This window comes from Oncorhynchus keta, chromosome 10 (assembly GCF_023373465.1).
Source record: "Oncorhynchus keta strain PuntledgeMale-10-30-2019 chromosome 10, Oket_V2, whole genome shotgun sequence".
Classification (NCBI taxonomy): domain Eukaryota; kingdom Metazoa; phylum Chordata; class Actinopteri; order Salmoniformes; family Salmonidae; genus Oncorhynchus; species Oncorhynchus keta.
This window is the reverse complement of record NC_068430.1, coordinates 46,407,853-46,433,947: the sequence shown is the minus strand read 5'-3', so window position 1 is coordinate 46,433,947 and position 26,095 is coordinate 46,407,853. Positions and strand designations below refer to the sequence as shown.

At 43.9% G+C, this 26,095-nt stretch overlaps 1 protein-coding gene across 5 annotated transcripts; it reads right to left on the bottom strand.

The window, feature by feature from the left end:
• Positions 1 to 703: 703 nt before the first annotated feature.
• Positions 704 to 25,975, bottom strand: slc25a34 (solute carrier family 25 member 34). Of its 5 annotated transcripts, none has more exons than XM_052527188.1 (7): positions 23,745 to 23,829; positions 22,810 to 22,989; positions 17,759 to 18,895; positions 9,338 to 9,403; positions 5,068 to 5,220; positions 4,263 to 4,397; positions 704 to 4,031 (listed from the first exon to the last, which is right to left on the bottom strand). In XM_052527188.1, the coding sequence occupies exons 3-7, from the start codon at positions 18,281 to 18,283 to the stop codon at positions 3,849 to 3,851; spliced, it is 1,062 nt and encodes a 353-aa protein (XP_052383148.1). In that variant the 5' UTR covers positions 18,284 to 18,895; positions 22,810 to 22,989; positions 23,745 to 23,829; the 3' UTR covers positions 704 to 3,848. The 5 variants fall into 5 exon arrangements, with proteins under 5 accessions (XP_052383148.1, XP_052383147.1, XP_052383149.1 ...); XM_052527187.1 differs by lacking the exon at positions 22,810 to 22,989 and adding an exon at positions 19,578 to 19,765 and having other exon boundaries at positions 23,745 to 23,816; XM_052527189.1 differs by lacking the exon at positions 22,810 to 22,989 and adding an exon at positions 19,627 to 19,765 and having other exon boundaries at positions 23,745 to 23,816.
• Positions 25,976 to 26,095: the final 120 nt, after the last annotated feature.

Here is a 26,095-nt window from a genome sequence, read left to right as displayed (position 1 = left end):
CCTGTCACGCCCTGGTCGAAGTATTTTGTGTTTATCTTCATGTATTGGGTCAGGCCAGGGTGTGGCATGGGGTTTTTGTATTGTGGTGTGTTTTGTCTTGGGGTTTTGGTGTTGGTATTGGGATTGTAGCTTAGTGGGGTATCTAGCAAAGTCTATGGCTGTCTGGAGTGGTTCTCAATCAGAGGCAGGTGTTTATCGTTGTCTCTGATTGGGAACCATATTTAGGCAGCCATATTCTTTGAGTTTGTCAGGGGTGATTGTCCTTAGTGTCTTGATGTCCTTGGTCTGTGTGTATGTGCACCAGTATTAGGCTGTTTCGGTTTTCGTTACGTTTTGTAGTGTTTGTATTTAGATTCGTGTTACGTTAGTTGAATAAACATGGATCGCAATCTACACGCTGCATTTTGGTCCGACTCTCCTTCACACCTAGAAAACCGTTACAGTACCTAAATATAGAGATGATTGCTTGAAATTGCATCAAGGGAATCTGACTGATTACATTGGAGTGCAATGCTTTTCAGAAATGAATGATCAGAAATTAGGCTGGGCTACTCACTTGTGCCTTCAATGGGGTCTGTAACAATGTTAAAAAGTAGAACGATCTAGAATAGCAATGCAAAAGGCTTAATACAACAATTATACATATATACTTCAGTTAGTTCAAGTTATTTTTCATTTCTCTCATCGAATCTTAAGACACACATAAGTCAAGGCATTTTTATTTTCACACATTGCATGGAAAAGACAAACATATCAGTAAAACTGTAGGCTCAATATTATCCAGGTCACTAACCCAGACTAAAAACACATATTACATGGACTTGGTGATCTGACCAAACTTAATCTTGTTTAATCAAGAATGGGCCTTCTTGTGCACAGTTTGACTTTTGACCTTAAGGCTTAGTCATGGAGTGAGCCTCATCTTACATATCAACCTTCAACATCATTGTCCAACAATGTCTATAAAATCAAGCTGCGATAGATCAAGTTTTTCAAGTCAAGTAAAATACACTGAATGTACAAAACATTAGGAACATTTCATGCTTTTTCCATGACATAGACTGACCAGGTGAATCCAGGGGAAAGCTATGATCCCTTTTTGATGTTACTTGTTAAATCAATTTCAATCAGTCTAGATGAAGGGGAGGAGACAGGTTAATAAATAAGGATTTTAAAGCCTTGAGACAAGTGAGACATAGATTGTGCATGTACGAAAGTATTCACCCCCCTTGGCATTTTTCCTATTTTGTTGCCTTACAACCTGGAATTAAAATAGATTTTTGTGGGGTTTGTATCATTTGATTTACACAACATGCCTACTACCACTTTGAAGATGCAAAATATTTTTTTATTGTGAACAATCAGGAAATAAGACAAAAAAATGGAAAACTTGAGCGTGCATAACTATTCACCCCCTCAAAGTCAATACTTTGAAGAGCCACCTTTTGCAGCAATTACAGCTGCAAGTCTCTTGGGGTATGTCTCTATAAGCTTGGCACATTTAGCCACTGGGATTTTTTCTTCAAGACAAAACTGCTCCACCTCCTTCAAGTTGGTGTCACAAGTTGTGATTGTCTCCACCCCCTCCAGGTGTCGCATATTTTCCCTGGTTCATTTATCTGTGTGTTTCCTGTTTCTCTGTGCCAGTTTGTCTTGTATGTTCAAGTCAAACAGCATGTTTTTCCCTTGCGCCTGCTTTTCTATTATCTTTTACTCGTCCTCCCGGTTTTGACCTTTGCCTGTTTTTCTGGACTCCATTCCTGCCTGCCTAACCAGTCTGCCTTCCCTGACCTCGAGCCTGCCTGCCATTCTGTACCTCTGGAACTCTGAACTGGTTTTGACCTTTTGCCTATCCATGACCATTCTCTTGGCTAGCCCTTTTGGATTGTTATTAATTAGCTTGGAATCTAACCATCTGCCTCCTGTGTCTGCATCTGGGTCTCGCCTTGTGCCCTTATAGTTGGATGGGTTCCGCTGGTGTACAGCAATCTTTAAGTCATACCACAGATTCTGAATTGGATTGAGGCCTGGGCTTTGACTAGGCCATTACAAGACATTTAAATGTTTCCCCTTAAACCACTCGAGTGTTGCTTTAACAGTATGCTTATGGTCATTGTCCTGCTGGAAGGCGAACCTCCGTCCCAGTCTCAAATCTCTGGAAGACAAACAGGTTTCCCTCAAGAATTTCCCTGTATTTAGCGCCATCCATCATTCCTTCAATTCTGACCAGTTTCCCAGTCCCTGACAATGAAAAACATCCCCACAGCATGATGCTGCCACCACCATGCTTCACTGTGGGGATGGTGTTCTCGGTGTGATTATGTGTTGAGTTTGTGCCAGACATAGCGTTTTCCTTGATGGCCAAAAAGCTAAATTTGAGTCTCATCTGACCAGAGTACCTTCTTCCATACGTTTGGGGAGTCTCCCACATGCCTTTTGGCGAACACCAAACGTGTTTGCTTATTTTTGTTCTAGTCCAGCTCTGTGGAGTGCACGGCTTAAAGTGGTCCTATGGACAGATACTCCAATCTCCGCTGTGGAGCTTTGTAGCTCCTTCAGGTTTATCTTTGGTCTCTTTGTTGCCTCTCTGATTAATGCCCTCCTTGCCTGGTCCATGAGTTTTGGTGGGCAGTCCTCTCTTGGCAGGTTTGTTGTGGTGCCATATTCTTTCCATATTTTAATAATGGATTTAAATGGTGCTCTGTGGGATGTTCAAAGTTTCTGATATTTTTTTATAACCCAACCCTGATCTGTACTTCTCCACAACTTTGTCCCTGACCTGTTTGGAGAGCTCCTTAGTCTTCATAGTGCCACTTGCGTGGTGGTGCCCCTTGCTTAGTGGTGTTGCAGACTCTGGGGCCTGTCAGAACAGGTGTATATATACTGAGCGCATGTGACAGATCATGTGACACTTAGATTGCACACAGGTGGGCGTTATTTAACCAATTATGTTACTTCTGAAGGTAATTGGTTGCACCAGATCTTATTTTGGGGCTTCATAGCGAAGGGGGTGAATACATATGCACGCACCACTTTACATTTTTAATTTAAATGTATTTATTGAAACAAGTTATTTTTTCACTTCACCAATTTGAACTATTTTGTGTATGTCCATTACATGAAATCCAAATAAAAATATATTTAAATTACAGGTTGTAATGCAACAAAATAGGAAAAACTCCAAGGGGTTGAATTATTTTACAAAGCACTGTATGCCATTCAGAGGGTAATTGGACAAGATAAACATTTAAATGCCTTTGACTGGGGATTGGTAGTAGGTGCCAGGCGTACCGGTTTGAGAGTGTGTCAAGAACTCCATCACTGCTGGGTTTTTCATGCTCAACAGTTTCCAATGTGTATCAAGAATGGTCTACCACCTAAAGGGCATCCAGCCTGTGGGTGCCCAACTGTGGGAAGCATTGGTGTCAACATGGACCAGCATCCCGGTGGAACATTTTCAACACCTTGTGGAGTCCATGCCCAGATGAATTGAGGCTGTTTTGAGGGCAAAAGGGGGTGCAACTCAATAATGTTTTGTACACTCAGTGTATATCAAGCCATTATGTATCCTTCCAGTTAACCAGTGAGGGAGTGCAAGTCTATTCTGTGGAATTGAGAGCGTCTCCTCCTCCTCGTCTCTCCTTCTCTCAACCAACTTTCCACACTGGCATCACAAAGATTGTCTACTGCTCGTCTCTACCAACGGACCAGTCATTCATTCAACTCTGTCCACCATATGAGGCCTTCTTTCTTAGCTCCGGCTCTGATGAAGACAGCAGGCCAAAACATGTTTTATTTTTTAAATCAACTTCCATTGTCCTCCAAGATTGCTGAATATCCTCTTCTCTTCAGCTCTCGTTCTGAACGTCCTGAAAGGCCCGTTGTCTCATCAGGTCCCAGAAGAGCATGCTAAGAACGGTGTGAGGGCACAGGCGGAAGAACACAGGGCCCATACCTTTATACAGCCCCAGAAAACCCTCTGTCCGGCACACCTTCACCAGACAGTCTGAGAAGCCCAGGTACAGACGACCCTAACAGATAGGCAAGAGAAGCAGAAAATGAAACTGTGAGTTCAACGTCTAAAGACAGTTACAGTATAGATCTTTATAAATCTGTGTGTTCAACAGCTAAGAGCCAGAAGTATACAGTATATGGAGAAGCCAAGGTTCTACTTAGAAACCAAGACCAGGGAATATCAGGGTGAAATAGGCAATTCCAATGATGGTGGACAAAGAAAATTGAGATATTGAAAAGAGGCTCACCCTATGACGCTCATCCACTGGCTGGTTGTAGAGGCGTGTGCTGATGACGTCAAACGGCGTCATGGTGATCGTCACGGCGACTCCACTGATACAGGCAGCTGTCAAGGCAACCAGCCAGCTGTTTGGACTGTACCACTACAAGGACACAGAGAGAAATCAACCAACTGTAGAGGTGAAAGATTATTCCTATCTTGAACAAATGAAACTTTATTTGTCACGTGCGCCAAATACAACAGGTGTAGTAGACCTTATCGTGAAATGCTTACTTACAAGCCCTTAACCAACAATGCAGTTCAAGAAAGAGTTAGGAAAACTATTTACCAAATAAACTAAAGTAAAAAGTAACACAATAAAATGACAATAACGAGGCTATATACAGAGGGTACCGGTACCGGGTCAATGTGCGGGGGTACAGGTTAGTCTAGGTAACTTGTACATGTAGGTAGGGGTAAAGTGACTATGCACAGATAAACAGTAAGTAGCAGCAGTGTAAAAACAAATTGAGAGTGGGGTCAATATAAATGGTCCAGGTGACCATTTGATTAACTGTTCAGCAGTCTTCTGGCTTGGGGGTAGAAGCTGTTAAGGGGCCTTTTGGTCATAGACTTGGCACTCCGGTACCGCTTGATGGATACTTGTATGAAATGTACCTTCGAAAATTGTTTTAAACACACTCAAAAACTTTCAATAGTTCTATATACACACCATCCTTATATGCTGATACTGTATGTACAGGTCATTCTGCATGTGTGACACCTGGCTTAACGCAATACACACGACAGTGATGGATGGTTTCTATAGTTACCTGTAGGCGTGCCACCCATTCCTTAGCGGAGCTGAAGGTGGCCAGTTGGGCGGCTGATCCCACCATCACTCGAGGCACAGCCCCGTTCACACCCCTCCACAGCCCCACCACGCCCTCCCGCCGGTAGATATTGGCGAAGGCACTCGACACACCCTGACGGAGGGAAATTCAGACAAAAAACAAAACATTTTACGAGGGAGAAAAGTTGGAAGTGTCGAGCCAGTCCACCTGGATAAATGTAGCTTTCCTCTTGACTCCATGCAGTTTTGGTTTAGGGTTAACCACTCTACAGAAACAGCATGTTGCCATATCCTATAGATCAATGCAAAGCGGGACAAAGGGGGTGTTGTAGGTGCAGTTTTCCTCAACCTCAGAAAAGCCTTTGACACTATTTACCACAATGTCCTCCTTTCCAAGCTATCCAACTTCAACATTTTGTCAAGTGCTTTCTTATGGATTGTGTCTTATCTGGCAGACCAGATGCAATGTGTTTGGATTAACGGTGAACTATCCTCACCAAGGGATTGCACTGTGGGAGTGCCACAGGGGTCAATCCTGGGCCCTTTGTTACTCAGCCTCTATATTAATGACCTTCCGTCTGTATGCCAGGGTGTGGATATGTACGTGGATGATACAGTTCTTTATACGCATTTCTATGCTGATGAAGTGGCAAGCAGTATCATTGTAAAAAGTAGCTGAATGGCTCAACCTCTCCTGTCTCACCCTCAATGTTTTAAAAACGGTAGCCATGTACTTCTTCACAAAACTAAACAAACAGGTTTACTCGGACATACTTATTCAAGGACAAAAAATGTAAACAGTCACCTAGTTTAAATATCTGGGCATTATAAAAACACCTGTCCTATTGTATCATCAGCTGGTCTCAAGCCAATGAAACATGACTTAAACTCCTTCGATCTCTAAATAAACAAGCACTGAAGATCCTGGACAGGAAATCGCGTCATTACCATCACTGCAATATTCTCCCCAAATACAACCGGTTCCATTTCTCAGTTGTTTGTCTAGTTTGTAAGATTATCAACAATGTTGAACCCCCACCTCTGAAAGATTGTGGCATATTAAGCTCTGAACAAAACAGCAGAATCACCCAGACATCCACAAGAGGAGTCTGTGTCATTCCTAAAAGAAAACACCTTTGGGAAGTCAGCGTTCTCCACCTCAGGCATCAGGAAACGGAATTCCATCCCCTCGAGTGAAACACGAGTGACTTTAAATCCTTCTCCGTGCAGGTCAAATCATGGATCAAGGCGTATCAATCCTGCACACATTGACTAATTCTTAATGCACTCAAGTCTGCTGAATGTGTTGTATAATTGGTCTTTTAATCTGTTATCCTACTATACTACTGTTTGACTGATGTGCATTTAGCTATGCTTATGTATTCAGTTATGTTTGGTTAGGGACTGCAGATGGAAATGATCTGTGCTTAGCTAACTCTGGTGCGAACATCATATTTCACTGTCTGAAATCTTTAATTGCACATGGTCCCTTTAAAATAAACTACTACTACTACCATATATAGTGCTTCTCGCTGTTGAATGTGAAAATGTTTTCTTATCGAAATATCCTCCCTGAAGTATGGACATTTTTCTACTATTAAGTTATCAACTCTGCGCTGACATCACTTGTGGATACTTTGCCCACAAATGGCAGTGTGTCAGGGTATTGGACAGCATCAGCCTATGGAACACAAAGGGATATTGTGACAGCTTTACAATAGCAAACCTACATACAGTTGAAGTCGGAAGTTTACATATACTTAGGTTGGCGTCATTAAAACTCGTTTTTCAACCACTCCACAAATGTCTTGTTAACAAACTATAGTTTTGGCAAGTCAGTTAGGACATCTACTTTGTGCATGACACAAGTCATTTTTCCAACAATGGTTTACAGACAGATTATTTAATTTATAATTCACTGTATCACAATTCCAGTGGGTCAGAAGTTTACATACACTAAGTTGACTCTGCCTTTTAAACTGCTTGGAAAATTCCAGAAAATGATGTCATGGCTTTAGAAGCTCATGATAGGCTAATTGACATAATTTTAGTCAATTGGAGGTGTACCTGTGGATGTATTTCAAGGCCTACCTTCAAACTCAGTGCCTCTTTGCTTGACATCATGAGAAAATCAAAAGAAATCAGCCAAGACCTCAGAAAACACACTGTACACCTCCACAAGTCTGGTTCATCCTTGGGAGCAATTTCCAAGCGCCTGAAGGTACCACGTTCATCTGTACAAATAATAGTACACAAGTATAAACACCATGGGACCACGCAGCCGTCATACCGCTCAGGAAGGAGACGTGTTCTGTCTCCTAGAGATGAACATACTTTGGTGCAAAAAGTGCAAATCAATCCCAGAACAACAGCAAAGGACCGTGTGAAGATGCTGGAGGAAACAGGTACAAAGGTATCTATATCCACAGTAAAAACAAGTCCTATATGGACATAACCTGAAAGGCCGCTCAACAAGGAAGAAGCCACTGCTCCAAAACTGCCATAAAAAATCCAGACTGCGGTTTGCAACTGCACATGGGGACAACGATCATACTTTTTGGAGAAATGTTCTCTGGTCTGATGAAACAAAAAATAGAACTGTTTGACCATTAATGACCATCGTTATGTTTGGAGAAAAAAGGGGGAGGCTTGCAAGCCAAAGAACACCTTCCCAACCATGAAGCACGGGTTGGCAGCATCATGTCGTGGGGGTGCTTTGCTGCAGGAGGGGCTGGTGCACTTCACAAAATAGATGGCATCATGAGGTAGGAAAATTATGTGGATATATTGAAGCAACATCTCAAGACGTCAGTTAGGAAGTTAAAGCTTGGTCGCAAATGGGTCTTCCAAATGGACAATGACTCCAAGCATACTTCCAAAGTTGTGGAAAAATGGTTTAAGGACAACGAAGTTAAGGTATTGGAGTGGCTATCACAAAGCCCTGACCTCAATCCTATAGAAGATTTGTGGCAGAACTGAAAAAGTGTGTGCGAGCAAGGAGACCTACAAACCTGACTCAGTTACACCAGCTCTGTCAGGAGGAATGGGCTAAAAATCCCCCAACTTACTGTGGGAAGCTTGTGGATGGCTACTCGAAACGTTTGACCCAAGTTCAACAATTTAAAGGCAATGCTACCAAATACTAATTGAGTGTATGTAACCTTCTGACCCACTGGGAATGTGATGAAAGAAATAAAAGCTGAAATAAATCATTATCTCTACTATTATTCTGACATTTCACATTCTTAAAATAAAGTGGTGATCCTAACTGACCTAAGACAGGGAATTTTTACTAGGATGAAATGTCAGGAATTTTGAAAAACTGAGTTTAAATGTATTTGGCTAAGGTGTATGTAAACTTCCGACTTCAACTGTACCTAAGGTCTACACATTGACTTTGATCTTTATTGTAAGGGTGTGAACAGTTTGCCTGATGACCAAAACTGAATTATTCCGCTGGTCTTTGTTCACTACGTATTGTACTTCAGTCTGAGACTGCCATCGTTGAAGTCGTTTGTGGCGACATCAAAATGAGGGGTGTTGTACAAAACAAAGTTAGCTTGGATCATCTCTAACCAAGTATCAAAGAGTATCAAGAATTTTTAAGAAGACACTTTATCCACAAGGGTTCTGGCTCTGGCCCAACCCATCGGTTTCTGGGACAAATCAGTACGTTTAGAATGCATTTGCGTTCTAGAAATCATCGGGGAGGTGCTCAGATCCAGACTCATAGCGGCGAAGAAACTAACGTCCATGGGCGTAGCGTAGCGTTTGGCCGGAAGCAAGGTGTTTGGGTAGCCAGGCAAATGAACAGTGCCATGAAAAAAGTGAACAGTGCCATGACAAATTGAAAAAATGTATCTCTTAGATCAAAAGGGCCACACTACATCCCTTAAGAGGGTTTTAAAAATAAATCCCTGTGCCTGTCTTTATCTTGATGATTACAGTATCAGTCACAAAGGTTGTGTGTTTTTGTTTCGTTGACACCACTCCACGCCTCTGTTAGCATGTTACTGATTGGCTGGTGTTTGTGAAACATGTCACTAGGGTTCACACGCATATGGTTAGTTATGCTGGGGGTGGGCTGAGTAAGTAGGGGGGAGAGAGAGAGGGATGTGAGCCAAAATGATAGAGGAGTGGGATTGGAAACAAAGTGACATACTTACACAACATGAAGGACTGGTATAGAGCCCGAACAACTAGAGAACACTGGGTCCAACTGTTTCACGCACAGCGCACACACTCCTCACCTGATGGTTGTGCTGGTGACCAACTGCGATGGCCTCGACTGTCTGGGCCTGCAGATGTGTCTTCACCTGTGGAGGAAACATAAGACACTTGCTTCAATGTATTTTATACCATAGGCGGCTGATGGGAGGAGCTATAGGAGGACATACTCACTGGAAGAGAGCTGGAATGGAATACATGGAACGGTATCAAACACATAAAACATATGGAAACCACGTTTGACTCCGTTCCATTCATTCCATTCCAGCCATAACAGTGAGCCCGTCCTCCAATAGCTCCTCCCACCAGCCTCCGCTGTTGTATACCCATTTTACATACACAGCATTGCAAAGAGAAACTTTGCATTATGCCTCCCCATAATAACAGAGGCACAACCCCATCACTAAATAGAGACACACTGTTCAGTGGGTACACCTGGTATGATTTATGTAACATGTGCATGTTTTTTGAGCACTCACAGGCACACACACATCCCTTCAGGATGCCCATGACCTCCATTTCACATCTCTCCTTCTCTCTGAACGATCATTATTCAGTTTACTGAGATGACACTGCACACTGACTGGGTCTAGAAACCTGAGTTGGGCTCTCACAGTACACATGCACAGACACCCGAGTCGGACCCCTCCCTGCTTCTTCTCACACACCGGGTGCAACCAAAAATAGCCTCCCATCTCTTTCTCTTTTAATGTCTCTCGCTCTCTCTTTACTTCATATTCTGCCAAAAAACATAGGAGGGAGTGCTGGGGAGTATTTTGGGTAGTGGTTGGAAGTAGATACGTGCCGGGTATATTTAGTGACCCAGATTCTCACAAACATATCACCATGCAGATTATATAGTGTTTCCACGATGCTGCAGGGGTCAGATGGCTACACTGAGGTACGTTGAGCAATAGATGCAGCCTTGACAACAACAGCAGCCGGAGTATATGAGAGCCACCTTGGGGTACACAAGTTATACAACTGCCTTAACTCATGGGGATATACACAGCCACTGTAGAAGTCACTGCCCTTCGCACAGTAGAAACACAACAGATTTGTATTTATAGTACCAACACAAACACGTCAAGTTCTCATAACAGGGAAAATGGCTGGGGCAATATTACTACCCGCACACACAATAAATTAATGATACAAATAAACACTGTCACACTTAGGGACAGATCTACATTTACTGGGGGGAGGGGTGGTCCAACATTGTCAAAGGTTTTTTTTTTCTTTGGGGAGGGTTGTGTGTTTTTTTTATTGGGCACAGGGGAGGGAAGTGAGTTTTTCTATGGTTTACATTTGCTCTTCTGTTCATATTGTCCCGAATGGCTTGACTTGCTTTTGATGTTAACTGTAATAAAGTTAAGAAACGTCTGTGAAGGTTTGGTATGGTGTGGCTATTATTAAGCATTAGCTACTGCGGGCTTATTATATGAAGGCAGTGCACCCCGGCGCTCCAGCTGACTCTGACAGTTGAACTTGAGGTGAGGAAGAATGTTTCAGGCCTGCCAGAGTTACGCCTATAATATAACAATATAACACTTATCTTTATACAAAATATTCAGATTGAAAATGTACCAATTACCCTCCTTCTGTACATCTATATCTGTATAGCAGATATAGATGTAGCCACCTGACATAAAGAAATGCATGTGGGGTTAGGACTAAGCTTATCTTCCTTTATTTATATATATACAGTACCCGTCAAACGTTTGGACACACCTACTCATTCCAGGCTTCCTCTTTATTTGTACTATTTTCTACATTGTAGAATAATAGTGAGGACATCAAAAATATGAAATACTGTAACACATATGGAATCATGTAGCAACCATAAAAATGTTAAACAAATCAAAATATATTTTATATTTGAGATTCTTCAAAGTAGCCACCCTTTGCCTTGATGAAAGCTTTGCACACACTTGGCATTCTCTCAACCAGCTTCATGGGGTAGTCACCTGGAATGCATATCAATTAACAGGTGTGCCTTGTTAAAAGTTCATCTGTGGAATTTCTTTCCTTAATGCGTTTGAGCCAATCAGTTGTGTTGTGGCAAGGTTCTTCCTTTAAAAGTTGCAGCGTACTGCAGCGCAGCCTGCGTGGTGCCGCAGAATTCTATGGCATTATTATTTAAGTGTCAGCCATTGTTGCCAGAATGACGCAATTTACCACAATCTGCCACCATCTACCACAAACGGTCGTGGCATAAGCTCATATCTTTTAAAGGAAGAACCACAGTAGGGGTGGTATACAGAAGATAGCCCTATTTGGTAAAAGACCAAGTCCATATAATAATAATATAATATATGCCATTTAGCAGACGCTTTTATCCAAAGCGACTTACAGTCATGTGTGCATACATTCTACGTATGGGTGGTCCCGGGAATCGAACCCACTACCCTGGCGTTACAAGCGCCATGCTCTACCAACTGAGCTACAGATGGCAATTATGGCAATAACAGCTCAAACAATCAAAGAGACACAACAGTCCATCATTACTTTAGGTCAGTCAATCTGAAAAATGTCAAGAACTTTGAAAGTTGCTTCAAGTGCAGTTGCAAAAACCATCAAGCACTATGATGAAACTGGCTCTCATGAGGACCGCCACAGGAAAGGAAGACCCAGAGTTACCTCTGCTGCAGAGGATAAGTTCATTATAGTTACCAGCCTCAGAAATTGCAGCCCAAATAAATGCTTCAGTGAGTTACAGGCAAAATCAAATCAAATCAAATTGTATTTGTCACATACACATGGTTAGCAGATGTTAATGCGAGTGTAGCGAAATGCTTGTGCTTCTAGTTCCGACAATGCAGTAATAACCAACAAGTAATCAAACTAACAATTCCAACACGACTGTCTTATACACACAAGTGTAGGGGGATAAAGAATATGTACATAAAGATATATGAATGAGTGATGGTACAGAGCAGCATAGGCAAGATACAGTAGATGGTATCGAGTACAGTATATACATATGAGATGAGTATGTAAACAAAGTGGGATAGTTAAAGTGGCTAGTGATACATGTATTACATAAGGATGCAGTAGATGATATAGAGTACAGTATATACGTATGCATATGAGATGAATAATGTAGGGTATGTAACATTATATTAGGTAGCATTGTTTAAAGTGGCTAGTGATATATTTTACATCATTTCCCATCAATTCCCATTATTAAAGTGGCTGGAGTTGAGTCAGTGTCAGTGTGTTGGCAGCAGCCACTCAATGTTAGTGGTGGCCTTTTAACAGTCTGATGGCCTTGAGATAGAAGCTGTTTTTCAGTCTCTCGGTCCCAGCTTTGATGCACCTGTACTGACCTCGCCTTCTGGATGATAGCGGGGTGAACAGGCAGTGGCTCGGGTGGTTGTTGTCCTTGATGATCTTTATGGCCTTCCTGTAACATCGGGTGGTGTAGGTGTCCTGGAGGGCAGGTAGTTTGCCCCCGGTGATGCGTTGTGCAGACCTCACTACCCTCTGGAGAGCCTTACGGTTGTGGGCGGAGCAGTTGCCGTACCAGGCGGTGATACAGCCCGCCAGGATGCTCTCGATTGTGCATCTGTAGAAGTTTGTGGGTGCTTTTGGTGACAAGCCAAATTTCTTCAGCCTCCTGAGGTTGAAGAGGCGCTGCTGCGCCTTCTTCACGATGCTGTCTGTGTGAGTGGACCAATTCAGTTTGTCTGTGATGTGTATGCCGAGAAACTTAAACCGTACTACCCTCTCCACTACTGTTCCATCGATGTGGATAGGGGGGTGTTCCCTCTGCTGTTTCCTGAAGTCCACAATCATCTCCTTAGTTTTGTTGAGTGTGAGGTTATTTTCCTGACACCACACTCCGAGGGCCCTCACCTCCTCCCTGTAGGCCGTCTCGCCGTTGTTGGTAATCAAGCCTACCACTGTTGTGTCGTCCGCAAACTTGATGATTGAGTTGGAGGCGTGCGTGGCCACGTAGTCGTGGATGAACAGGGAGTACAGGAGAGGGCTCAGAACGCACCCTTGTGGGGCCCCAGTGTTGAGGATCAGCGGGGTGGAGATGTTGTTGCCTACCCTCACCATCTGTAGCGGCCCGTCAGGAAGTCCAGTACCCAGTTGCACAGGGCGGGGTCGAGACCCAGGGTCTCGAGCTTGATGACGAGCTTGGAGGGTACTATGGTGTTGAATGCCGAGCTGTAGTCGATGAACAGAATTCTCACATAGTTATTCCTCTTGTCCAGATGGGTTAGGGCAGTGTGGTTGAGATTGCATCGTCTGTGGACCTATTTGGGCGGTAAGCAAATTGGAGTGGGTCTAGGGTGTCAGGTAGGGTGGAGGTGATATGGTCCTTGACTAGTCTCTCAAAGCACTTCATGATGACGGAAGTGAGTGCTACGGGGCGGTAGTCGTTTAGCTCAGTTACCTTAGCTTTCTTGGGAACAGGAACAGTGGTGGCCCTCTTGAAGCATGTGGGAACAGCAGACTGGTATAGGGATTGATTGAATATGTCCGTAAACACACCGGCCAGCTGGTCTGCGCATGCTCTGAGGGCGCGGCTGGGGATGCCGTCTGGGCCTGAAGCCTTGCGAGGGTTAACACGTTTAAATGTCTTACTCACCTCGGCTGCAGTGAAGGAGAGTCCGCATGTTTTATGCAGACGACACACAATTAATCTTCTCCTTTCCCCCTTCTGATGACCAGGTGGCGAATCGCATCTCTGCATGTCTGGCAGACATATCAGTGTGGATGACGGATCACCACCTCAAGCTGAACCTCGGCAAGACGGAGCTGCTCTTCCTCCCGGGGAAGGACTGCCCGTTCCATGATCTCGCCATCACGGTTGACAACTCCATTGTGTCCTCCTCCCAGAGCGCTAAGAACCTTGGCGTGATCCTGGACAACACCCTGTCGTTCTCAACTAACATCAAGGCGGTGGCCCGTTCCTGTAGGTTCATGCTCTACAACATCCGCAGAGTACAACCCTGCCTCACACAGGAAGCGGCGCAGGTCCTAATCCAGGCACTTGTCATCTCCCGTCTGGATTACTGCAACTCGCTGTTGGCTGGGCTCCCTGCCTGTGCCATTAAACCCCTACAACTCATCCAGAATGCCGCAGCCCGTCTGGTGTTCAACCTTCCCAAGTTCTCTCACGTCACCCCGCTCCTCCGCTCTCTCCACTGGCTTCCAGTTGAAGCTCGCATCCGCTACAAGACCATGGTGCTTGCCTACGGAGCTGTGAGGGGAACGGCACCTCAGTACCTCCAGGCTCTGATCAGGCCCTACACCCAAACAAGGGCACTGCGTTCATCCACCTCTGGCCTGCTCGCCTCCCTACCACTGAGGAAGTACAGTTCCTGCTCAGCCCAGTCAAAACTGTTCGCTGCTCTGGCTCCCCAATGGTGGAACACACTCCCTCACGACGCCAGGACAGCGGAGTCAATCACCACCTTCCGGAGACACCTGAAACCCCACCTCTTTAAGGAATACCTAGGATAGGATAAAGTAATCCTTCTCACCCCCCCCCCCCTTAAAAGATTTAGATGCACTATTGTAAAGTGGCTGTTCCACTGGATGTCATAAGGTGAATGCACCAATTTGTAAGTCGCTCTGGATAAGAGCGTCTGCTAAATGACTTAAATGTAATGTAAATGTAATGTTTTCGTTGCAGGCCGTGTCAGTGGTACTGTATTGTTCTCAAAGCGGGCAAAAAAGTTATTTAGTCTGCCTGGGAGCAAGACATCCTGGTCCGTGACTGGGCTGGTTTTCTTCTTGTTGTCCGTGATTGACTGTAGACCCTGCCACATACCTCTTGTGTCTGAGCCGTTGAATTGAGATTCTACTTGGTCTCTATACTGACGCTTAGCTTGTTTGATAGCCTTGCGGAGGTAGTAGCTGCACTGTTTGTATTCGGTCATGTTACCAGTCACCTTGCCCTGATTAAAAGCAGTGTGGTTCGCGCTTTCAGTTTCACGCGAATGCTGCCATCAATCCACGGTTTCTGGTTAGGGAATGTTTTAATCGTTGCTATGGGAACGACATCTTCAACGCACGTTCTAATGAACTCGCACACCGAATCAGCGTATTCGTCAATGTTGTTATCTGACGCAATACGAAACATATCCCAGTCCACGTGATGGAAGCAGTCATGGAGTGTGGAATCAGCTTGGTCGGACCAGCGTTGGACAGACCTCAGCGTGGGAGCTTCTTGTTTTAGTTTCTGTCTGTAGGCAGGGATCAACAAAGGGCCTTATATGCGTCGCGGAAGTTAGAGTAACAATGATCCAAGGTTTTTCCACCCCTGGTTGCGCAATCGATATGCTGATAAAATTTAGGGAGTCTTGTTTTCAGATTAGCCTTGTTAAAATCCCCAGCTACAATGAATGCAGCCTCCGGATAAATGGATTCCAGTTTGCAAAGAGTCAAATAAAGTTCGTTCAGAGCCATCGATGTGTCTGCTTGGGGGGGAATATATACGGCTGTGATTATAATCGAAGAGAATTCTCTTGGTAGATAATGCGGTCGACATTTGATTGTGAGGAATTCTAAATCAGGTGAACAGAAGGATTTGAGTACCTGTATGTTTCTTTGATCACACCATGTCTCGTTAGCCATAAGGCATACGCCCCCGCCCCTCTTCTTACCAGAAAGATGTTTGTTTCTGTCGGCGCGATGCGTGGAGAAACTCGCTGGCTGCACCGCCTCCGATAGCGTCTCTCCAGTGAGCAATGTTCCCGTGAAGCAAAGAACGTTACAGTCTCTGATGTCCCTCTGGAATGCTACCCTTGCTCGGATTTCATCAACCTTGTTGTCAAGAGACGAGAAGAATGCTAGGGAGTGGTGCACGATGTGCCCGTCTCCGGAGTCTGACCAGAAGACCGCCTCGTTTCCCTCTTTTACGGAGTTGTTTTTTTGGGTCGCCGCATGGGATCCATTCCGTTGTCCTGGTTGAAAGGCAGAACACAGGATCCGCGTCGCGAAAATAATATTCTTGGTCGTACTGATGGTGAGTTGACGCTGATCTTATATTCAGTAGTTCTTCTCGACTGTATGTAATGAAACCTAAGATGACCTGGGGTACTAATGTAAGAAATAACACGTAAAAAAACAAAAAACTGCATAGTTTCCTTGGAACGTGAAGCGAGGTGGCCATCTCTGTCGGCGCCGGAAGTAACAGACACATATCAACATCAACTGTTCAGGAGAGACTGCGTGAATCAGGCCTTCGTGGTCGAATTTCTGCAAAGAAACCACTACTAAAGGACACGAGTAATAAGAAGAGACTTGTTTGGACCAAGAAACACGAGCAATGGACCTTAGACCGGTGGAAATCTGTCATTTGGTCTGATGAGTCCAAATTTGAGATTTTTGGTTCCAATCGCTTTGTCTTTGTGAGACGCAGAGTAGGTGAACGGATGATCTCCGCATGTGTGGTTCCCACCGTGAAGCATGGAGAGGATGTATAATGGTGTGGGGGTGCTTTGCTGTTGACACTGTCAGTGATTTATTTAGAATTCAAGGTGCACTTAACCAGCATGGCAACCACAGCATTCTGCAGCGATACGCCATCCCATCTGTTTTGGGCTTAGTGGGATTATCATTTGTTTTTCAAGAGGACAATTATCCAACACACCTCCAGGCTGTGTAAGGGCTATTCGACCAAAAAGTAGAGTGATGGAGTGCTGCATCAGATGACCTGGCCTCCACAATCACCCGACCTCAACCCAGTTGAGATGGTTTTGGATGAGTTGGACCACAGAGTGAAGGAAAAGCAGCCAACAAGTGCTCAGCATATGTGGGAACTCTTTCAAGACTGTTGGAAAAGCTTTCCAGGTGAAACTGGTTGAGAGAATGCCAAGAGTGTGCAAAACTGTCATCAAGTCAAAGGGTGGCTACTTTGAAGAATCTAAAATATATATTTTTTTGTTTAATACTTTTCGATTACTACATGATTCCATTTGTGCTATTTCATAGTTTTGATGTCTTCACTATTATTCTACAATGTAGAAAATAGTATAAAAAGTACAGTACAGTGGACACCTAAGCCTATAGGCCTATGCATGCAATGCCCTGATACATTTAGTACTAAAATATCTGAGAGCTGAACCATGAGGTGGACAATTATTATTTCACGAAAGTCGCTTTAAAAGCAACCTTTATTTAACTAGGCAAGTCAGTTAAGAACAAATTCTTATTTACAATGACGATCTAGAGTTCCCACATCTGCCCTTGAACAAGGCAGTTAACCCCTCTTAATTCTATAAGAGGGGTTAATATTTTTCATGTTGGGGAGGGGGGTGCTTACTGTGACAATTGGGGCACATACTCCAGGGTGAACACTGTTAATATTGTAAGGTCTGTGCATGGTGATATGACACCCTAAGTACCCTCCATATCTCCTTACCTCATCCAAAGCTATGCACTATGAGAGCGACAACAATACAACAAAGATGTATGCCACTCACCAGATAGGCAGGAGAGGCAATGAAGGCCCCCAGAGCCCCGGCCACGGCCCCTGACATCAGACTCCCTCCAGGGGCTGCAGTGAACCCCACGGTGTCACAGTAGGAGTAGAAGCCCAGCCTCACGCCGTTCATCAGACCCTGGTACATCAGCCCAGCCGAGAGCCCCTTCTGAAGCCCGCGGAGCCCATCCGTCCTCCCCACCACCCACAGGGCCTGCAGCACCCCGCGGTAGTGCTGCCGGTAGGACCCCCGCGCCCGCAGCTCTCCCTGCAGCTGCAACCGTGTCTTTACCACCTCCAGGGGGTTAGTGAACACACAGGCCCCGCAGCATGACAACGCTCCTAAGGCAAAGTCCAGCGGGGGCCACAGGGCCAGAGGCAGTTGAGGCGAGGGGACTGAGGTGGCCCGGGAAAAAGGGGGGACTGGGGATGTCATGGCAGCTGATTGGAGCAGAATGGAGTTGGAGCTGGGAGAGCTGAATGGAGAGTTTGTGGTGGGATAGTTCATTAGCTGGGTACCGGTCATTTCTGAAGGGTGCAGTGTCCAATGGTGCCCTTGGTGATGAGTCTACCCAGGCTATGGAAGGGCTCCCAGGTGGGTGAGAGGGTATGGTGTGTGACGGAGTGTGGGTATGGTGCATGTGATCACGAAAGCGTGGTAGGAAACGGTGAGGTCAGAACTGTGTGGCAGGTAGCCTTGCGGTTAAGAGTGTTGGGTTTGTCGAATAGTTGAAAAATCGGTCAATGTGCCCCTGGGCAAGGCTCTTAACCCTAAGAGTGTCTGCTAAATGACTGAAATATAAACCTGTACAGCTGACTGTACAGAGTGGTACGATAAGAATTCAGCGACTACTTCCTGCTATGCTGTTATGCTGCTATGATGTCACATGACCTGTGCTCCTGTCACAGTGCTCCTCTGACATTGGTGCTCAGTGTTTCTGGGATGTTGTCCTGAGATGTCTTATGCCAGTCTCTTCATAAGTAGCTACAGGTTGAGGTCCTCAATGTTCTTGAAAGCAAATCACGAGTTGGGTTAAAGAGTTGTATTTTGTTCACTGAGCTAACGTGTCGAAATGTGAAATTATCACTGAGGAAGTCCAGCCAAGAGATCTAGCCCAACCCGAGAGCCTGCAGGATTCTGTAAAAGAATAAGGAAATCTTAGATTCTAGATTTCTGTTGCAATTCCTATGAAAAAGAAAACATGTTATGAGGAGGGACTACATGTCCTGCTTTGGTTGCTTCTTTTGGTTACATTGCTTTAGAGAATATGTAACAGGAGATTAAGGAGGACAGCTGACACTACATTTCTTCCCAACAGAACTCAGTCACATAAGGGCAATTCCACAGTAGCAGAAGTGCGCTGACTCAGATTTTTCACTTAAAGATGTATGCCAAACAAAAAACATTGATTTCAAAGTTTAACAAACCATCCAACTATATGCACAATGACTAATTTTAACAATTTGCACAGCAAAATTTACAAAACACATTTACTGGAAGAACTTTGGTAAAATCGCCGTACAGTAGAGCTCAGTAGAGTACAGTAAAGTATAGATCAGTACAGTTGAGTACAGTACAATACAGAGTACTCAATTCTAGTGTGCTCTACTGTGTACTGCACTGAACTCTACTGTACAGTACAATAGAGGACTGTACTGAACTATACTCAAATGTGTTTTAACTTTAATATACTGTGCTGTTCTGTACTGTGCTCTCCAAAATTGTGAAACATAGACATCTATGATTGGTTCAGATTTGGTCTGGTCCAAATCTGAATCAATCATGGACGTCTATGTTTAAGCCAAATCAAAGACCGTACCAAAAATCTAAGTTTGTAGATGTTGAAATCATGGCCAGGGAGGACTGACCAAATTTCAACAACTTGTCAACATCCATGGACGTCCTGTGTCGGTCGGTGCTCAGTGGGTAAGGATGTTAGTTAGAGTAAAAGGAAAAAGAGGGGGCTCATGGGTAGGTGTCAGTAGGATCCTGGAGAGTTGATATTAACTGGAGAGAGAAGAGAAGGAGAGAGAGGCAGTGAAAGAAAGAGGGAGAGAGATAGGGAGAGTTTGTCCAGACTATTTTCACACTAGCATTGACCACCAGACTACAGGAAGAGAAAGAAAACAGTTATGACAGTAGCAGGTGACCCAACTGTGGTTTGTGACTACTATGAGTTCCTATTGTTAACCCTCTGGGTCATCAATTGCAGTAATTCTATGGCAGATTATTTGGTAACAGAATTTTGAGTTTTAATCAATTAATATTTGAACTTTCATTATCCTCCCTCCTTACGAGGGAGAGAAATGTGAAAATATTTGAAGGATATGTGGTTTTTTGGTAACGGAATATGAAGGCACAGGGCAATGTTTCCAAAACTCACACAAGACAAATAATTTATCAAAATATAAGTGTTGATATTAGTTGGCAGGGATTTTTACTTCAACATTATTGTGTTTTGATGTATTTCTAATACCTTTTAAAGACTTTCTGGTAGATGTTTTTTAAGACTCCTTTTCTATCTGTTTGACCTTATTAAATCAAACCCTTTGCTTATTCCTAATATTTAGGATATAACATGTATTTGGAAAGTATTCAGACCCCTTCCCCTTTTCCACAAATGCTCCTCATCAATCTACACACAATACCCAAGCAAAAACAGTTTTTAGATCTTTTTTTTCCAAATGTGTTAAAAATAAATACAGAAATACCTTATTTACATACAGTAGGTATTCAGACCCTTTGTTATGAGACTCAAAATTGAGCTCAGGTACATCCTGTTTCCATTGATCATCCTTAAGATGTTTCTACAACTTGATTGGAGTCCACCTGTGGTAAATTCAATTGATTGGACATGATTTGGAAAGGCACACACCTGTCTATATAAGGTCCCACAGTTGACAGTGCATGTCAGAGCAAAAACCAAGCCATGAGGTTGAAGGAATTGTCAGTAGAGCTCCGAGACAGAATTGTGTCGACTCATAGATCCGGGGAAGGGTACCAAAACATTTCTGCAGCATTGAAGGTCCTCAAGAACACAGTGGCCTCCATCATACATAAATGGAATAAGTTTGGAATCACCGAGACTCTTCCTAGAGCTGGCCACCCGACCAAACTGAGCAATTGGGTGAGAAGGGCCTTGGTCATGGAGGTGACCAAGAATACAATGGTCACTCTGACAGAGCTCCATATTTCCTCTATGGAGATGGGAAGACCTTCCAGAAGGACAACCACCTCTGCAGCACTCCACCAATCGGGCCTTTATGGTAGAGTAGCCTTGTGTTATGGTAGTAAGTTGGTGATTTGAAGATATACCTCTCGTGGTGTGGGGGCTGTGCTTTGGCAAAGTGGGTGGGGTTATATCCTGCCTGCTTGGCCCTGTCCGGTGGTATTGTCGGACGGGGCCACAGTGTCTTCCGACCCCTCCTGTCTCAGCCTCCAGTATTTGTGCTGCAGTAGTTTGTGTCAGGGGGCTAGGGTCAGTCTGTTATGTCTGGAGTATTTATCCTCTTATCCAATGTCCTGTGTGAATTTAAATATGCTCCCTCTAATATATTTATTTTTTTCTCTCTCTCTCTCTCTCTCTCTCTCTCTCTCTCTCTCTCTCTCTCTCTCTCTCTCTCTCTCTCTCTCTCTCTCTCTCTCTCTCTCTCTCTCTCTCTCTCTCTCTCTCTCTCTCTCTCTCTCTCTCTCTCTCTCTCTCTCTCTCTCTCTCTCTCTCTCTCTCTCTCTCTCTCTCTCTCTCTCTCTCTCTCTCTCTCTCTCTCTCTCTCTCTCTCTCTCTCTCTCTCTCTGAACCTGAGCCCTAGGACCATGCCTCAGGACTACCTGGCCTGATGACTCCTTGCTGTCCCCGGTCCACTTGGTCGTGCTGCTGCTCCAGTTTCAACTGTTCTGCCTGCGGCTATGGAACCCTGACCTGGTCACCGGACATGCTACCTTGTCCCGGACCTGCTGTTTTCAACTCTCTCTCTACCGCACCTGCTGTCTCTAACTCTGAATGCTCGGCTATGAAAAATCAACTGACATTTACTCCTGAGGTGCTGACCTGTTGCACCCTCTACAACCACTGTGATTATTTAGATTATTTGACCCTGCTGGTCATCTATGAACTTTTGAACATCTTGGCCATGTACTGTTATAATCTCCACCCGGCACAGCCAGAAGAGGACTGACCACACCTCAGAGCCTGGTTCCTCTATAGGTTTTTTCCTAGGTTCCTGCCTTTCTAGGGAGTTTTTCCTAGCCATCGTGCTACTACATCTGCATTGCTTGCTGTTTGGGGTTTTAGCCTGGGTTTCTGTATTGCACTTTGTGACATTGGCTGATGTAAAAATGGCTTTATAAATACATTTGATTGATTGATTGATTGATTGATTGATTGATTGATTGATAGATAGAGTAGGCAGACGGAAGCCACTCCTAAGTAAAAGGCACATGACAGCCCGTTTGGAGTTTGCCAAAAGGCACCCAAAGGATCCTGGCACAAGCCCTTCGGTGAAGCATGGTGGTCGTAGCATCATGCTGTGGGGATGTTTTCAGCAACAGGGACTGGAAGACTACTCAGGATTGAGGGAAAGATGCCAAAACAACACAGGAGTGGCTTCGGGACAATTTCCTGAATGTCGTTGAGTGGCCCAGCCAGAGCCCAGACTTGAACCCGATCGAACATCTCTGGAGAGACCTTAAAATAGCTGTGCACTGACGCTCCCCATCCAACCTGACAGAGGTGAGAGGATCTGCAGAGAAGAATGGGTGAAACTCACCAAATACAGGTGTGCCAAGCTTGTAGCGTCATACCCAAGAAGACTCAAGGCTGTAATCACTGCCAAAAGTGCTGAAACAGAGTACTGAGTAAAGGGTCTGAATACTTATGTAAATGTGATATTTCAGTTGTAGATTTTTTTAAAATTAATTTGCAAAAATGTCTAAAAAACATTTTTGCTTTGTCATTATGGGGAATTGTGTGTGTAACGGATGTGAAACGGCTAGCTTAGTTAGCGGTGTGCGCTAAATAGCGTTTCAATCGGTTACGTCACTTGCTCTGAGACCTTGAAGTAGTAGTTCCCCTTGCTCTGCAAGAGCCGAGGCTTTTGTGGAGCGATGGGTAACGATGCTTCGAGGGTGGCTGTTGTCGATGTGTGCAGAGGGTCCCTGGTTCGCGCCCGGGTATGGGCGAGGGGACGGACGTAAAGTCATACATTGATGCTGTTGACCCGGATTACTGGTTGCTGCGGAAAAAGGAGGAAGGTCAAAAGGGGGGTGAGTGTAACGGATGTGAAACGGCGGTGCGCGCTAAATAGTGTTTCAATCGGTTACGTCACTTGCTCTGAGACCTTGAAGTAGTAGTTCCCCCTTGCTCTGCAAGAGCCGCGGCTTTTGTGGAGCGATGGGTAACGATGCTTCGAGGGTGACTGTTGTCGATGTGTGCAGAAGGTCCCTGGTTCGCGCCCGGGTATGGGCGAGGGGACGGTTTAAAATTATACTGTTACATGTGTAAATGGAGGGGGGGAAAAAAGTAACAAAATGTGGAAAAAGTCAAGGGGTCTGAATACTTTCCGAATGCACTTTACATACTCCTTCATAAAAAAAAAATAAAAAATAAAAAAATATATATATATATATAGAGAGAGAGAGACTTAGCTTTCAATGGACACCCAATTTGACATGCTTTTATGAATGTCACATGTTGGTGCTCATGGGTCCTTTTACATGGAAATAGCCATAACACTCATAAGACAACCACCCATGCAGTTTGATCACTTTACAACTTATACATAGACAAATACACATCAACTACTAATAAGAGCACACAGATACACATACTTACTCTACAATGACAGGCATAAGCAGGGATCACAAGTTACAAATCAAGAACTTTGCACCGCTGTAATCAGACTGAAGTCTGAATCCCAGAGTGACTCAGCATAATCTGCACACTCCCACAATGGTCTGAATGTCTGATAACAAATTAAACTAAACTTACTCTTGTTGTGTGTTGTGGTCTTTTCCTCTCTGCTTCCCCTCCCTGCACAGCCAGACAGCATTAGTAAACATTTGTCCCCAGCAGTCCCATCCATTGTGGAAGTCTCCTCCTACTGCCTTAGGCCAGAGCCAATCAAGACCGGGGCCTGTCCGCCACCTCAACACATCCCCTACTCTGATCCAACGGAAAGTTCTGCCCCCTGCCTTGGTCCTATGGATTGTCTCTGGGTAAAAGGTTATAGTTTTGAGAACAGAGGTGGAGTGTGTAAGGGTGTAACATAGGGGAAAAGCACTGCTTTCAAATAGAAGGACTAATCATGTGCTAAGGAAAGAGGTTAGTCTGGGATCCACAACAAAGAAAGTGACAAACTTTCTGTCTGTCCCTATTTAAAAAAGGCTGGTATTATCATCATATTCACAGTGGTAGGTGATTATGGTAGGTAAAAATCGGATAAGACAATTACTTCTTCATGAACAAATCCCAACACTGGCCTTGAAAATTGGGGACAGCTTCAGTGGGTGTGGAAAATCTTTTACATTTGTTTTTCTTCGATGGATGGTTAAGTAGCGATTGTGATGGAGGAAGTTAATTCCTGTACTCAAACTGTCTTTTTTAGAACATAGCGTTTTGTTTAAAAATTACTGCCTTCACCAAGAGCTCATACCAACGTCAGTTTTTCTTGTTTCCAATCCCCCATTCATTTGATTCTTGTTATAACCACAGCCACGCGAGGCCCACATTGTCCAATTTGAGAAAGTTGCCACTACCGCACTGACTCACAACTAAATCTCTTTAATTTCTTTTCACTATTTTTGCCATCTCCAAATTTGAGGTACATAATGAAATGTTCAGTTGCTAATCTTATTCATGATTTAACCTTGGAGTCCTTTATGCCATTGGCACGTATGAAATAGGATTTTATCAAAAGTGTGTTAAGATCTGTGACAGAATGTAATCTTTATCTCTATATTACAAATGATTTGTAAATCAGAAAAAGATAATCCTGCCACAGCTTCCCTTCATCAGAAGATACTTTAATTTTCATTTTTTTACGTAAAAAAAAATGTACGTAAAAAAAATGGACCATTGTTTTGAAAGTTTAAGCTCATTTAATGCATTTCTATACAATATATATATATTTTAAATGCCATTTGGATTACATAAAAAAATAGCTATTATCACTTTGGCTGCTGCAGGTTCATTCACCTCAGTAGATCTACAAACAAAAACGAAAATATGAAAAATGATTCACACTGACGTTTAGCATCAGCGTTGAAATGAAAACATGTATTTTTTAGAACTGTATTGGTAGCATTTGTATGCATTTTAATGTAGGCCAATAGATAAAACAGGCCATGTGGAGATGTTCATATTGAGTTTTAAGTTCCAAACTTGTTTGATATGATTAGTACAAATTTGGTCAGGGGACCTCAAATGGGCCCCTGTCCCAAGTTTGGGAACCACTGTCCGAACTTCTCTGTCTCCTCTACGTGCTTTGCAGCCTGCCTCTGCGTCACTACTGTCTCTCTCAGTAAAGCAAAGTTAGAGAGTAATTTTGCACCTGCTGAGGTCGGCTCCGTTTAACCTTAGCTTCTTACTTCATCCTTCGAACTGGCTAATACTAGCCAGAGTCCTTCAAAGTTACTGCAATCGAAGTCTTTGCCGGCAGATAGCAACTTGACGGATAGTGCCTTCAGAAAGTATTCACACCCTTAGACTTTTTCCACATTATGTTGTGTTACTCCCGTCGCCATATTGAGCTGCAATACCCCCTTTTCAAGATTCCACACGTTCGCAGAGGCAGATCAAGAATATACAGGTTCTGAGCTTTGATCAACGCTGGGAGCAATATTTCGATGTTGACTCGTAATTTATTTTCATTGTGTGCAAAATATATTTTCCACATTTGTGTTACTATACTTTATTTAGTCATTTTTAAACCGAGTTGTCCTATGTAGTCATGGCCATACTTGGCATCCCCTTTGGATACGTACTGTAGTGAAGGGTTTAGGAACTCAACTTTAGGTTCCCCCAAACATTTTACGGCCCACAATATTTGCAGTAAGTGAACTCCCTTAGTGTCCTTATCTAGCAGCTCACAATCACATGCTGAGCGTGTCAATAACCTACCATCAGAACATTCCACCCGTTGTCTTGGGCCCGCATATCAGGAAATGTACTCCGGAGTCTCGACGTTCGTCAGTTGTGTTTTGTTTACTACTGCATCAAGGTTATGCCAAGCAGGTCTTTACTGGATGTGTTTATTTATAACCGTTATTTTGTAAGATGCAGCATAGCCTGGTGATGACCCAATAACAAAATACTTCCAGGACACAATGAATCAACACCGA

Bases quoted from the DNA above. Each gene is read 5' to 3' on its own strand.
- slc25a34 (XM_035778398.2), bottom strand. From the start codon at position 18,283: ATGACCGGTACCCAGCTAATGAACTATCCCACCACAAACTCTCCATTC. The intron at 9,404-17,758 runs GTGAGTGGCATA...TTTCCTCCACAG, and splicing joins TTGCCTCTCCTGCCTATCTG to GTGAAGACACATCTGCAGGC. The intron at 4,398-5,067 runs GTAACTATAGAA...GTGTCCTTGTAG, and splicing joins AATGGGTGGCACGCCTACAG to TGGTACAGTCCAAACAGCTG.